This window comes from Alnus glutinosa, chromosome 3 (genome assembly GCF_958979055.1).
Source record: "Alnus glutinosa chromosome 3, dhAlnGlut1.1, whole genome shotgun sequence".
NCBI classification, from domain to species: Eukaryota; Viridiplantae; Streptophyta; class Magnoliopsida; order Fagales; family Betulaceae; genus Alnus; species Alnus glutinosa.
In genome coordinates this window covers 844,305-858,652 of record NC_084888.1, presented here as the reverse complement: position 1 = coordinate 858,652, position 14,348 = coordinate 844,305, and the positions used below count along the sequence as shown (strand labels likewise).

At 36.5% G+C, this 14,348-nt stretch overlaps 3 protein-coding genes across 3 annotated transcripts; all 3 read left to right on the top strand.

Moving 5' to 3' along the window:
- Positions 1–3,054: 3,054 nt before the first annotated feature.
- On the top strand, positions 3,055–6,263 carry LOC133864945 (phenylcoumaran benzylic ether reductase POP1-like). The gene is made up of 5 exons (XM_062301396.1): positions 3,055–3,320; positions 3,406–3,540; positions 3,647–3,884; positions 4,029–4,232; positions 5,859–6,263. The coding sequence occupies exons 1-5, from the start codon at positions 3,138–3,140 to the stop codon at positions 6,023–6,025; spliced, it is 927 nt and encodes a 308-aa protein (XP_062157380.1). The 5' UTR covers positions 3,055–3,137; the 3' UTR covers positions 6,026–6,263.
- A 419-nt stretch (positions 6,264–6,682) lies between these two features.
- Positions 6,683–9,615, top strand: LOC133864367 (eugenol synthase 2-like). The gene is made up of 5 exons (XM_062300673.1): positions 6,683–6,990; positions 7,075–7,209; positions 8,445–8,682; positions 8,834–9,037; positions 9,232–9,615. The coding sequence occupies exons 1-5, from the start codon at positions 6,808–6,810 to the stop codon at positions 9,396–9,398; spliced, it is 927 nt and encodes a 308-aa protein (XP_062156657.1). The 5' UTR covers positions 6,683–6,807; the 3' UTR covers positions 9,399–9,615.
- A 2,485-nt stretch (positions 9,616–12,100) lies between these two features.
- Positions 12,101–13,471, top strand: LOC133862560 (uncharacterized). Its single transcript, XM_062298391.1, has one exon. It carries the CDS (start codon positions 12,101–12,103, stop codon positions 13,469–13,471), a length of 1,371 nt encoding a protein of 456 aa, XP_062154375.1.
- Positions 13,472–14,348: the final 877 nt, after the last annotated feature.

Here is a 14,348-nt window from a genome sequence, read left to right as displayed (position 1 = left end):
TAAAGAACGACGATTTCTAGACAGTAAACCTTCATTTTTCCTCAGTTTTCTTGGGCAAATCCGGTAGGGATGGTGGAGTCTTTGCAACTTGCAAGGAAGAAAACTCAAAAAGTGCTTTTTTGTTCATTGGTTTTATTTTTTGATATAAAATCTAGTGTTTTCATGTCTAATGTTTAGTGTGTGTTTAGATGATGTGTCGATATTTCATTAGAGGCTGCAAATGTTGAGTTTTAAAAGCTCATTCTTATCAAAAGGGCTTTCTTGTGGTTACCTCCCAAATTCAATGCTGGAGCTCGCGTTATATACTGACAGGAAAGAAGGCCTATGCAAGTAGTGGTTCCATGCATTAACGTCCAGCACTCACCATGTGGAGCTCAATGTAAAGTTGGAAGCAAATGCTAGATATGCATTAATGGGATTAGTCAAGGACATAAGCAGTAAATTTTGGCTGAATTCTCCGGCCGCACCAATGTTCGAACTGGAGTGCGATCGCGACAGTCTAAACAGCGCCGTTTGAGCAGATTCCTTCTTAGATAATTAGAGTATATATATTTTGGTTTATTTGTTAGCATTGACTTTATTTAATTATTTCCCTTAGCTTTCCAACTTCATGAGATTTCCCCATCTTTGGGTTGCTAGCATTAGTTAGACTTTATTTATATATAAAAGTAATCAAAATATCATTAAAAACGAAAGACGCAACTCCGGCACACAATAAATTTAAAAGAGAAACACCTAACTAGATGAAATAAATAAATAAATAAATAAAAATCATAAAAGCTAAGCACAAAAGAAGCTAATTAACTTTCTATAGTTGAGAAATTGGCATGCTTAGATTAATTCTAGCAATTAGTTTCTTTCCTTTTGAAGCTTTGTATTTACTATTATAAAAAGAGTGCTAAATGTAAGGGAAGATCAACTTTTGATAATAACATATTGAGTAATGTATTATTGAAATTTTCGGTTTCTTGGTGTTTCTAGAATTGAAGTCGCAGTACTTCTTTTCTTTTCCTATCACTTCCGCCATGTCACACATTCATTAATGCTGTCGTATCATTTTTTGGCCACAGGTTAATGACGAGATTCATGTTTAATCAAAGCAAATACACTTTGGACAGTGTCTTGAGTGAACTCTCTTGCCCACTGTTGTTGCTGTGGGGTGACTTGGACCCATGGGTCGGTCCTGCCAAGGCTAACCGAATCAAGCAGTTTTATCCAAAAACGTCTCTCGTTAACTTGCAAGCCGGACACTGTCCACATGACGAAGTTCCAGAGCTCGCCAACAGGGCGTTGTTGGATTGGTTGTCAAGTATATATTAACACCTGAGGCTTCCCTCTGGTCGCTGTAACTTGTACAATCTTATAGGCTTACACTTCAAATTAATTCCCCTCGGGGTTTACTTTTGGTAATATGGTTGTAAATTCATTAATTTGAAGGCTTGATTAGAGCTCGTTGTTGAAGCTAGTTGACGGGTGAAGTAGTGAAAGCGATAAAAATGATTGAAAATATGTGCTTTCAACACACATGTTGATAATGTTGATAATGAAAACTTAACTGTTATTGAACTCAAATTATTCTGCATCATTTATAGTTAGGGGTATTTTTTATAATTTTATATTATGTGAAATTACAAAAATATTAATTATAACTAACTAGCTCCTCTCCACTTCCTCTCAATCAAGAGAATCCAGGTCCACTTTAAGTGGGGTGTGCTGCACTCTCTTTTTGTCCTGAGGGGTGCTACACATGCACCCCTCATCCACCTTTCATCCTCCATTTATTATAAAAAAATTGATTTTAAGCAAAAAGGTGTCTCTGATGTGACATCAGAGACACCTTTTTGCTTAAAATTAATTTTTTTAAGCAAAAGAGGTGGACAAAGGGAGGATGAAGGGAGGATTTTTAGCATTTCCCAAATTAATTGGTCATTGTCATCGTGGTCTCTTTTAGGAGAGCTTCTACACATCATCCCTTTATCCCCCCCTTATCACCATTTTATAATAAAAAAATTGATTTTTATTAAAAAGTTGTCTCTGATGTCACATCAGAGACAACTTTTTAATAAAAACCAATTTTTTTAAGAAAAAGAGGGTGACAAAGGGGGATGAGAGTCTCCTCTTTAGCATTTCCCCTCTTTTAGTCCCTTATAAAAGAGAATGAAAGTTTTAGCATCATCATATATGGTCACTGCACTTCTGCACCTTGCCAATAGTTATAAGAAACTATTCAATGCAAACTACTTTTCTAAATCCTTCTATCATAGCTTACACTAGTGTCACGGTGGTAGCATATAATAAACTCTAAAGGACATTTTTCCTTTAAATTTGGGTTAGAGGAAAAAAATTTTAATTCAATTTATTAAACTAAAATCTATCATTAGAGCACGTGAGAACTAAAATTGTCTTATTTTACTCGAACAATAGGGTAGCCAAAACATGTTGCCCGCAACATCTAAAAGCATTAAGAGGGTATTTGCTCAATTAGTGTATTGAAATATACTTAACAAGGGTAAAGGTCGTTGAGTTTTGCGGTTTTTAAAACGCAATTAAATGTTTGATAAAGTTATAGTTAAGCTTTTAAAATTGTGAATTTTTTAAAAGCATTTTCTTACCTGCAATTTAAAAACATAAATTTCTCTATGTTTTCAAATTATAATTTTATTTTTTTTTTTTTTAAAAAAAAAGGCACTCACTAACAAGACATTTTCTGTGTTTTATTTTAAAAATACGCTTTTTACTTGTAGAATGATTGGGCCAAACAGACTTTAAATCTTGGAAGAATATAGCAAGTGGGGTTAAATTAACCTCTAATAAATACAAAGATTTAACAATATTCAAGAATATTAGTCAACGGGATAATTTGAACCCGGAAAGGATTGTGACCACGTTCACATCAATTAACTACCATTCAAACATATATTTCACAATAGTTGCCAAACTAACCCTTAATTGATGTGATATAAAAAACTTAAATGATTTTTTATTTGCTGGGCCAAAAGGCAATTATGGGTAATAGAAAATGGCTTGCCAAACAGACCCTAAGCTTTAAGACTCTGGTCCAACCCCCGAGATAGTCGCAACTCTCTGCTTTACTTACACGCACTGCCCCGTCCATTTTCATTTCTACTTCCCTCTGAATGGCTGGAAGAAGCAAGATTTTGGTGATCGGAGGGACCGGATACATCGGAAAATACATAGTGGAGGCAAGCGCAAAAGCTGGACACCCCACTTTTGCATTGGTCAGAGAAAGCACAGCTTCTAATCCCGAAAAGTCTCAGGTCATTGAGAGCTTCAAGAGCTCTGGGGTGACACTTCTCTATGTATGTTTTCATCATCTTGCCCATGTACTGTTTGATAATTTGTGTTGAGTATTTTGATCTTGAAAATCATGCCGGTTTTTCACAGGGAGACATCTGTCATCATGAAAGCTTGCTGAAGGCAATCAAGCAAGTCGATATAGTGATTTCTACAGTTGGGTCAGAACAGATTGCTGATCAGGCGAAGATTATTGCTGCCATCAAAGAAGCTGGAAATATCAAGGCAAGTCATCGTGCGCGCTAAACAACTTAAGTTTCTTACATTAATCTCTTGGCTGTTCTTTTTTCCTTTACTGGATTTTAATTCATGAAATATGGGTGGATTTCAGAGATTCCTCCCATCCGAGTTTGGATTGGACGTGGATCGTGTCCATGCAGTCGAGCCAGCTGCAAGTTTTTTCGGGCTCAAGTCTAACATCCGGAGATCAATTGAGGCTGAAGGAGTTCCATATACCTTCATCGTGTCTAATGGCTTTGCTGGGTACTTTTTGCCTAACTTTGGACAGGCAGGTGCCACAGCTCCTCCTAGAGAAAAAGTAGAAATAATTGGAGATGGAAATCCCAAAGGTATTAGTATAAATCCAATCATCTTTAACCTTAAACGACATTCTTTGAATCTACATATGTGTGTACAAGTGTTTTCTGTTGGTGGATATAGTTTGGTTACAGACGAACAACTGATCAAATGAATGTTATTTTCCATGTTAACAGCAATTTATGTCAAGGAAGAGGATATTGCAACTTATACCATAAAAGCAGCGGATGATCCCACAACCTTGAATAAGATCCTCTATCTGAGACCCCCTGCCAACATTTTGTCTTTTAATGAGATTGTCTCCCTGTGGGAGAAGAAGATTGGCAAGACCCTCAAAAAGATTTATCTTCTAGAGGATCAAGTTCTGGAGAAAATACAGGGTGAGAGTAATAACAATTTCACCCGTTGTTGTTTAGTTTTTTCATATAGCTAGATCTAACTTGTTTAGCTGTAAACAGGATGTACATAATATTTTATAAATTCCAACATTCTAACTATCATGATTTTCACAACAATATACAAATAATCCATAGCAACAAAATCTGTTTTGAATCTTTATTTGAAAGCGTAAATACCAAAAATGATTTTTCTGATCACTTGACCTTCTTAAGTTAGACATGATGGATATTGTATAAGTTTATAAGGCAGAGAGGATCGGTTTTCTTATTCAACTATAACTCCACTTCCCATCAAATTCGGAGTCCAATAAAAACCACTTCTTTTATTTGACCAATAGTTTAATAGGATTAGATTAGGAGAAATGATTTATTGCCATCTTTTTTATACAACTTTTCACCACCTTGCTTATGTGGCAAGGTGGTCCTCCACTTTATTTTGAGAAATGATCCATACACTCATTTCTCACAACAACCCCACAACAAGCTGACGTGGCTGGTAATATTTTATTATTTTTTTACAAAAAGAAATGAAAACAAAACAAAAAAATAATAAAATATTACCAGCCACGTCAGCTTATCGTGGGGTTGTTGTGAGAAATGAGTGTAGGGATCATTTCTCCTTTATTTTATGAGTAGTGATTCACTACTACCTAAATATACAACTTTTCACCACCTTGTCTATGTGGCAAGGTGGTCCCCCACTTTAATTTATTTAAAAAAAATAAAAAAACTTAAAAAGTTGTGGGGGACCACTTTGCCACATAGGCAAGGTGGTAAAAAGTTGTATATTTAGGTGGCATTGAATCATTATTCTTATTTTATTTTTAAGAGTAATGATTCACTACCACCTAAATATACAACTTTTCACCACCTTGTCTATGTGGCAAGGTGGTCCCCCACTACTTTTTGAATTTTTTTATTTTTTAAAAATAAATTAAGGTAGGGGACCACCTTGCCACATAGGCAAGGTGGTAAAAAGTTGTATCTTTAGGTGGTATTCAATCATTACTCTATTTTTAAAACTCAAAAAATAGTAAGAGACTACCTTGCCACATAAGTAAGATGGTGAAAGGTTGTATAAAAAGGTGGTAATGAATCATTACTTTTAGATTAGATAACCTTATAACATTAGTAGTCTAATAATTTTGTATGTGCCATGTCATGTGGGCTACTTAACTCTTACAACTTCTTATATTAAATCACCCCATTATACTCTCTCTCAACAAACAAGAACGTAGAATATTTAAGTGAAAATAGAAGGTAAAATGTGAAGTCAAGATTCAAATTTATATCATAATCACCACTTATAGCAAAAGCTTAAGTAGATAAGAATTGGTGAATTTAATTATTTAATTTATATTCTAACAAGATATCTGCAAATAAATAATTATCAACACTTATTTCAAAAGCTTAAATTAATAAGAAGCGATTAATTTAATCATTTAATTTATTCTCTTATCAAAATTTAATCATTTAAACATTCCCAGCAACCTCAACAAACTTACTAGTCAAAATAATTAAAAAATTATTTTTCTCCATGTGCACTTTTTCTAAGCACATAAATCAAGTTGTTCTGTTCTGATACTTATATTTGGTGCCTTTCTGCAGAATCTCCCTTCCCCTTAAACTTCTTTCTGTCCATCGGTTACTCTGTTTTTGTGAAGGGAGATGATACAAACTTTGAGATCGAGGCTTCTTTTGGCGTGGAGGCTTCTGAGCTTTATCCAGAGGTGAAATGCACCAGTGTGGATGAATACCTCCATCTTTTTGTCTAAAACTTGGGACAATGTTCCTTTGTGCCAACATCTTCTCCCTGTCTTTTACCCTGTCCGTGTGCAATAAATAAAAATGCAACCTCGTTCATTTGCTGCAATTGTCACTTGTGCCCTTGTTTAATTACTTGTCGTATATTACATACCCTTGGACTCCAACCTTCGTACAATTGTACCCTTGTTTCCATCTCAATCTGCTACTTATATTGTGCTTCAAATAATGAAAGTAAAAAGTTTTTTATTCTTTGGGTTTCTGGACACGTTTAATATTTTTACTAGAATGGGTAAATGACGAGAAGACAACTTCATGTTGAATTTTTGTTCTAATAACCATGTTAAATCATACCACTTATTTTCAAAAGCTTAAGCTTATATTAATTGAAAATAGGAATAAACTGTAAAGTTAAGTTTGAACTCAAGAATTTCGACTCTAATACCATATCAAATCACTATTTATCCCAATAACTTAAAATTAATAAAAAAAAATATTAAATTTAATTAATTAATTAATTAATACGATCTGACGCCCGTATAATAATTAAATCATTTAATTAATAACATGTTAAATCCTTCCATCCAACATGGGACTTAACTTGTTAAAATATCACATATGAAGGGCCAGGATTTATAGAAAATGGTTTGTGCATCGAGGGACAGACCCAAGAAAAAGTCAAACCAAAGAGTCATTCATCTAGACTTACGAGCTTGGGTGGGTGAGAACTCTCTGCTTTGCTTACATAGTTACACCCACTGCCCCGTCCATTTTCATTTCCACTTCTCTCTGAATGGCTCAAAAAAGCAAGATTTTGGTGATCGGAGCGACCGGATACATCGGAAAATACATAGTGGTGGCAAGCGCAAAAGCTGGACACCCCACTTTTGCATTGGTCAGAGAAAGCACAGCTTCTAATCCCGAAAAGTCTCATGTCATTGAGAGCTTCAAGAGCTCTGGGGTGACACTTCTCTATGTATGTTTTCATCATCTTGCCCATGTACTGTTTGATAATTTGGTTCAGCCTTTTGATCTTGAAAACCATGCCGGTTTTTCACAGGGAGACATCTATCATCATGAGAGCTTGCTGAAGGCAATCAAGCAAGTCGATATAGTGATCTCTACAGTTGGGTCACAACAGATAGCTGATCAGGCGAAGATTATTGCTGCCATCAAAGAAGCTGGAAATATCAAGGCAAGTCATCTTGCTGGATAACTTTTCAACATTTTCCTGGAAGTTGCCTTTACCTTTTTGGATTATATGTAATTGTTGATAATGTGACTTTAATTGGTGGGTGGATTCATTGAAATATCATACACCGCAGCCACCGTCTATATATATATATATATATATATATATATATATATCTATCCTCTACCATGTTTTCAAAGTTGCTTAGCCGCACACCTCCCACCTTTCTTGACCAAGTCCCCTTTTTTTTCCTGTCTTCTATTCTTTTTTCTGGATTAGGATATGCAGCAATTTGTTGTCCAAATCGTTAGTAATTTGCTGTCTAAATTGTTAGGGCAGTGTATATGAGAGAATTTATATGAAACTCATATGCCCGTATAAGTGGCCGGAGAGCCAAAAATTCATTTGGGCAGGTAGGTCAGGTCTAAATATACTATCTTACAAGAGTAGTGATTCACTACCACCTAAATATACAACTTTTCACCACCTTGTCTATGTGGCAAGGTGGTCCCCCACTTTAATTTATTTTTAAAAAATAAAAAAACTCAAAAAGTAGTGGGGGACCACCTTGCCACATAGGCAAGGTGGTAAAAAGTTGTATATTTAGGTGGCATTGAATCATTATTCATCTTACAATATACTGCTCAAATTACAATTTGAACAACAAATTACTGAGAGACTTTAAATTTCTTGATTATTTCAGCTTTATTACAACTCTTACAAATTGACGTGATAGTTTAAATGATATTGTCCCATAGTCATAATCAAATTTAATTATTCAATGGTTGACGTTGTAAATATCTCATGAACTTACAAATTGATGTAGTGTCACGCCGTCACTTCAGCCACTAACACTATCACGTGGACTTAAATCAATTTCTAAGGAACTTACAAGTTGTATTGGGATGAGTGGTAGTTTTTACTGCTTGTAAGATGTCACAGCAAAGAGATAGATTCCAACAATTGTTTTTCTTTTTTGGGTGGAGACTGGAGATTGAGATGTTTTACGTATTAAAGTTTAGAGTAGTGCATGTTATCTCCATTTGTTACTTTATCTTTTGTAAATAATAATTTCTTATCTTTTATCAATAATAATTTTTTTTCTGATGATCATCTCCATGATTCATTTACTACTTAATTATTTGCTACCCAAATCTTAATTTGTCACGCTAATAAATCTTGAATTAAATGAGAGATGTGAAAAAGTAAACAATGAAAGGTACGTGGTTGGATTTCAGAGATTCCTCCCATCGGAGTTTGGACCGGATGTGGATTGTGCCCATGCAGTTGAGCCAGCTGCAAGCTTTTTTGGGCTCAAGGCTGGCATCCGGAGATCAATTGAGGCTGAAGGAGTTCCATATACATACGTCGTGTCCAATGGCTTTGCTGGGTCCTTTCTGCGCAACTTTGGACAGGCAGGTGCCACAGCTCCTCCCAGAGAAAAAGTACAAATAATTGGAGATGGAAATCCCAAAGGTATTAGTAAATAAATTCAATCATCTTTTACCTTAAACGACATTTTTTGTATCTACATGTGTACGTGTATAAGTGTTTTCTGTTGGTGGATATAGTTTGGTTACAGAAGAACAACTGATGATCAAGTGAATGTTATTTTCCATGTTAACAGCAATTTTTGTCAAGGAAGAAGATGTTGCCACTTATACCATAAAAGCAGTTGATGATCGGAGAACATTGAACAAGATTCTCTATCTGAGACCCCCTGCCAACATTTTGTCCTTCAATGAGATCGTCTCCCTGTGGGAGAAGAAGATAAGCAAGACCCTCGAGAAGATTTATGTTCTGGAGGATCAACTTCTTAAGAAAATCCAGGGTGAGCAAGAACACTTTCATTAGTTGATATATATTGCGTTTGCTTATGGATAACCTCATTTTGTTTAGTCGGGTAGTCGGATTATCTTCTTTGTTATTGGTTGTTTTTTGTACCATTTGTAAAGATTAAAAAAAAAAAAAAAACAATGAAAAGGTTGGTCTACTCTGCTGATACTTATTTTTTGTTTTCTGCAGAATCTCCCATGCCTGCAAACCTCTTTGTATCCATCAGTCACTCCGTGTTTGTGAAGGGTGATGCTGGGAACTTTGAGATTGATGCTTCTGTTGGCGTGAAGTCTTCTGAGCTTTATCCAGAGGTGAAATACACCACTTTGGATGAACACCTGGATCAGTTTGTCTAGAACTTGCATGGGGTACTCGATCGTTTCTGCAGGCAATATGTTATGTCCTACCGTACATGTATAATAAAAGGACAACCTCGTGAAGCCTCCATGGTCTATGATTACTTTGCGGTTCTTGTAGCTTGCGATAGAACATGTTAATCTCAAAACAAATTTTCTTTTGCTTTTGCTGGTGGGAGGACCATGAAAAATTTCCACTGAACTAATGGTTTGTGCATCGAGGGACTTGTGCTGATGAACCTCTGTAAAATCCAACCGATGACAACGCAATTGACCCCTCTCCCCATATATAATATAAATTTCTATTCAATACAAAGGAAAAAGGGAAAGGGGAGGATTCCAACAAACAGAAACAAAACAAAGAGGTGGGTAACCCGACAACGGCACCATAAATACCTAAAAACCTAAAAATTATTCAGAATGGGCCAAATGAATGACTCGGCCCAGTGATCGTCTGAACTGGTGGTTTGAAGATACAAAACCGAAGCAAATCTTCTAACACAACACCAACTGCACTAACCGAAGATGAGAGCTGTAAGTTTCCCGCATTCGGCACTAACCCTCCTCACCCCCAAAATCCAACAAGTTCTAATTCTTATACCACTACTACCATTGTAATTTACTTACTACCATGACATATGATTTCTGTTTATTGCTAATTTAATGTCATGTGTTGATAAAGTTGTCACTATTAGATTTTGAATGGATTGATGTTGGATTTTGGATCAAATGGTCATTTTTACTGTAACGTTAGGGAGTGTACACTTTGGAATGCGAGAGTGAGAATATGTGTAGCATTTCTCATAATGCAAATATGGCTAGCCTATAAAGTATAAAGTCCAACTAGTTTGTCACAAACAAACTATGAATGCCAGCTGTTTTCGTCAACCCAAAAAGCTGTAAACTATAAACCGTACACCATAAAAGACCCTCAATCCCTATCCAAAAAGTTTAGAAAAATACCATTCTTTGAGCAAAAATTATTCATAAATTGTTTGTATGGATTTGATGATGTGGCTTCTATATGTTGATTGTGAGTAGAGCAAATTAACGGTAAACATGTAACATGAGTGTACAATAATTAATCAAATTTTTAACATAAAGATTGCAATGCAAGTAAACTTGGTGACCATTTGTCAACATGAGCCTCTTAAATTCAAAAAAAAGAAAGAAAAAAAAAAAAGAAAGGCTGGATGAAACATCATCAATTGGTCAGCACATCATCGAATTATGCTCAAACAGTTGCGGGGATTGAACTTCCAACCTTTTAGGAGTCGCAAACAAAAACAAATTTAGGAACTAGCACCTGGAGAAGGGTTACCCACGTTTCTTGTCTTTTTGTTGGTTAGCAAAGGAAACCAAGCGATGATGATAACGTACTAATTAAATAATTAAATTTATTATTATTATTATTATTAGCTTAAATCTTTTGAATAAGTTGTGGTTTAATATGATATACGTTCTCAGCTCGGATTTGAATCCCCAACAATTTATGGCTCTATGACTGTGAGAGAGTTCCTATAGAACCCATTTGTCCAAATAAATAAGCGCGCAACTCAACTTTTTGGGATAATTTGTCATTTAACAGATGGTTTTGTTTTAGAAAAGACTCTAGAAAAAGCCAAACCAGAGAGTCATTTCCTGGGGACTATTTTTGGGTACACCATTGTAGATGGTAGAACATGCTATTCTCTTTTTGGGTACAACAGAGGAAAACTGTCATGAATGGACATTCCGTATGGTCTACTAAAAAACTCTGACGAGCATGCAATATTGTCGCCTTCACATCTTCAGGTAGCCACAGAAAACGTTGTCATAAGATGCGAACTGGAAGTTTAGAACAAGAAAAAACGTTGTCGTCAACGGCGGTTTTGTGAACTTCCAAGTTCCAACCAATACAAGTTGATCACTCAAGTAAACTACCTGCATAGCCGCACATCATCTATTTGATTCGAAATTTCTTTGTCAGGTAGCCACGGAGACAAGAGTACAACGACAAAGCATCCTCGATGGTGAGCTTGGTAATTACAGGAATGACAACGTTTTTGTAGTTGTAAATTCACTGGAGATGAACCTTATTGCTCAACACCAAGCATTTTCATCGTCATCACCGATGCGTCTGTCATCTTTATAAGCATATTCATAAATTTGAGCATCTCAGTCTAAATGGATGCTCTTTATTCCAGTTTCTTTGATACCCATTTTCGGCTATTCCACCATCTTTTCATCTCTTACTATTAGTTGCTTCACCATCCCATAGACTTGCATGTCCTTTTGAATCATACAGTGTCTGCAAAACTTATAGAGTGTTTGATTTCAATCTTAGAACCAGTTGGTTATTGATGAGGCGTGGCATAGTGAGAAGTAGAATCTGCAAACACAATAACTCATAATCCTTCTACAAATCCTAGAGCGACCCTCAAGTGAGAGTCAGTGAACTCTCGAATGCTTGCTCATTCCTCCTCCGCTCAAACTTCTTTTTTCTTTCTTTCTTTTTGACAAAGAATCCCTCTAAGGCAGAACCACTCCGTGTAACCACCCCTGTCAGGTAAACTTCAGACCTGTATAAAGCGTCCCCTCCACACGGTCCTCCTCCGCTCAAACTTCTCCCAGGTCTACATCAGTTATACATTATTGAAGTGAGCTTCTATTTGCAAACTGGAGCTAGCTGACTGAATTTTGGCAAGTTTCAATATTCAGGAATGGAGAAATCACCACGGTATAGCAGGGCCTCTCAGCCTAGTTCCTCAGCCTCATTGAATAAGAGCCGGAGTGGTTATGAACCGTCTGATACGGAGAATGACTGGCATGAAAGTCCATGGCATGAGAGCAATGATAAGAATGGAGCTTTAGGCTCTGAAGGTCTTAAAAACATGATGCCAAGAAATACCAGCCCAATGAAACTCAGCAGGAGGCATTCATCGAGGTTCGAATATGAAGTCTCATCTCCTGCCAAGGCTTCTGTGGCCAGCCCGGCTCGATGGAAACACAGCAGTACCAAGTCCCCACACAAGCCAACGAGAGATAATGGTAAAGCTCTTTCACCCGCACCAGGTTTTGATTTTCGGAGAAATATTAGTCCTTTGTCAAGAGCTGAGCTTCAAAGACAAAAGTCTCCCTATAAACCTGGCGTAGAGGAGCACAATTTGGATAAGAATGGTTTTGTAGGCTCAAGTAGAAAGCAGAATCGCAGAACACCCACTAGAGAGGGAACTGGAGCTCATCCACAGCTTCTTGAAGTCAATAGAGTGAGTGAGAAAACACACCACAGGCGTAGATCAGCGACTGCTCCAAGAGCCAGAGGGAGAGAGGAAGACCCAAAAAACGACTATGGTCATATGTTGCAAAGAGAAGAGAGGAACCCCTCACCATTGTCAAAAGCAACTTCAATCGGTGAACTCAATGAAATGATTGCCAAGGCAAAGCTTTCTAGTGACCACAAAGGTAATGCTCCAATAATTGACAGCACGGGATCCTTTTCACCAGGTGATATCTTCTTTTCTCGTGACCACAGGGTGCTGGCATTGCAGAAGAATGTCTTACCCAAAAATAATGGTTTTGAAAGGCATTTGATCAGCCCAAAGCCAAATATACTTTCCGCAAGAAACGCTACTGCTCGTCTCCGACTGAGAGCAACTGATAATTTTGATCACAATGCCCGGGATACTTCATCCAGGAATGGTTTGTCACAAACAACTATGACCTCTAGCTCTGCTATCAGCGGGAAGAATAGCGGTAAACTAAGTGACAAGAGTAGTAAAATGAGTGATTCTAGTGGGAGAACAAGCGGGAGCATGCAAAAATTCACAGACAACAGGAGGAAGAGCCAAACAGATGCATGGTTTGCTTGTATTAGGATGGGGAGTTGCAGAAAATCGAAATCACCTGAACATCGAGCAGTTGATGAAGCTTCATTTATTGAGAAGGCATTTGTGGTTGAAAACCTTACACAATTTTGGGGAGATAAACATCAGCCCGGTTCATTGAATGGATTCACTTGCCACAAACAAGAAGCTCAACTTCTGCAGCAAATTGTAAGTTATTTCAGGATGGCAAATTCTTTCCTCCTGTAATATTTTTCCCATCACTATGTGGATTATTTGTGTTATTCTGCCAAGTTAGACCCAGTTTCAAATGCAAATTATTTCTGTTAACAATTTTATGTTACGTACCTTTGTTGATATGTTTTACCAGCAGTCCATTTCCATAAATAACTCAGTGTGTTGAATTCTTAGGCATCTCATGGCCCCTGTCCCAATATTTTGATCGAGGGACCATCTGGTTCTGGGAAGAGAGCACTAGCCATGGCTCTTCTACGTGAAATATATGGTGATGCATGTTGGAATGTGAGTTTCTGTTCATCAAATGCAATAACATTTTAAGTTACTTTTTGTTGGACTTATTTCTAGATGCCTAAGTTACTTTATCGAACTTATATGCAGCTATCCCATGATCTAAGATGTTTCCCGATTCAGGTATGCTCTACTAGAATAGACATTGAAATATTGAGTCCTTTAATAACAAATTTGGGAAATATCAGTAAGGACATTCAATCTGTGAATTGTTATTCTTTTTAATTATTTCACAAAAATTGATCTTTCAAGTCCCCTGTTTTGACTAATTATGGTTTACCTATAAAATCAAAAGAGTTGATAGGACTATTTATTAATATGCTTGAACAAAGGTGCGCTGAACTCAACCAATGCCATAACATATCTGCATAGATCATGTTTTAAAAAGCCAGAAACTCATATTAATATGCTTGAACAAAGGTGCGCTGAACTCAACCAATGCCATAACATATCTGCATAGATCATGTTTTAAAAAGCCAGAAACTCATTGGAACTTAGAATTACATAAACTAATGTCATGACATATCTGCATCAATGGAATGACATTGAACTAAAAAATTTCATCTTTCAAGGGATTTCAAAAAACTCCTATTATGTT

Bases quoted from the DNA above. Each gene is read 5' to 3' on its own strand.
- LOC133864945 (XM_062301396.1), top strand. From the start codon at position 3,138: ATGGCTGGAAGAAGCAAGATTTTGGTGATCGGAGGGACCGGATACATC. The intron at 3,321-3,405 runs GTATGTTTTCAT...GGTTTTTCACAG, and splicing joins CTGGGGTGACACTTCTCTAT to GGAGACATCTGTCATCATGA. The intron at 3,885-4,028 runs GTATTAGTATAA...CCATGTTAACAG, and splicing joins TGGAGATGGAAATCCCAAAG to CAATTTATGTCAAGGAAGAG.
- LOC133862560 (XM_062298391.1), top strand. From the start codon at position 12,101: ATGGAGAAATCACCACGGTATAGCAGGGCCTCTCAGCCTAGTTCCTCA.
- LOC133864367 (XM_062300673.1), top strand. From the start codon at position 6,808: ATGGCTCAAAAAAGCAAGATTTTGGTGATCGGAGCGACCGGATACATC. The intron at 6,991-7,074 runs GTATGTTTTCAT...GGTTTTTCACAG, and splicing joins CTGGGGTGACACTTCTCTAT to GGAGACATCTATCATCATGA. The intron at 8,683-8,833 runs GTATTAGTAAAT...CCATGTTAACAG, and splicing joins TGGAGATGGAAATCCCAAAG to CAATTTTTGTCAAGGAAGAA.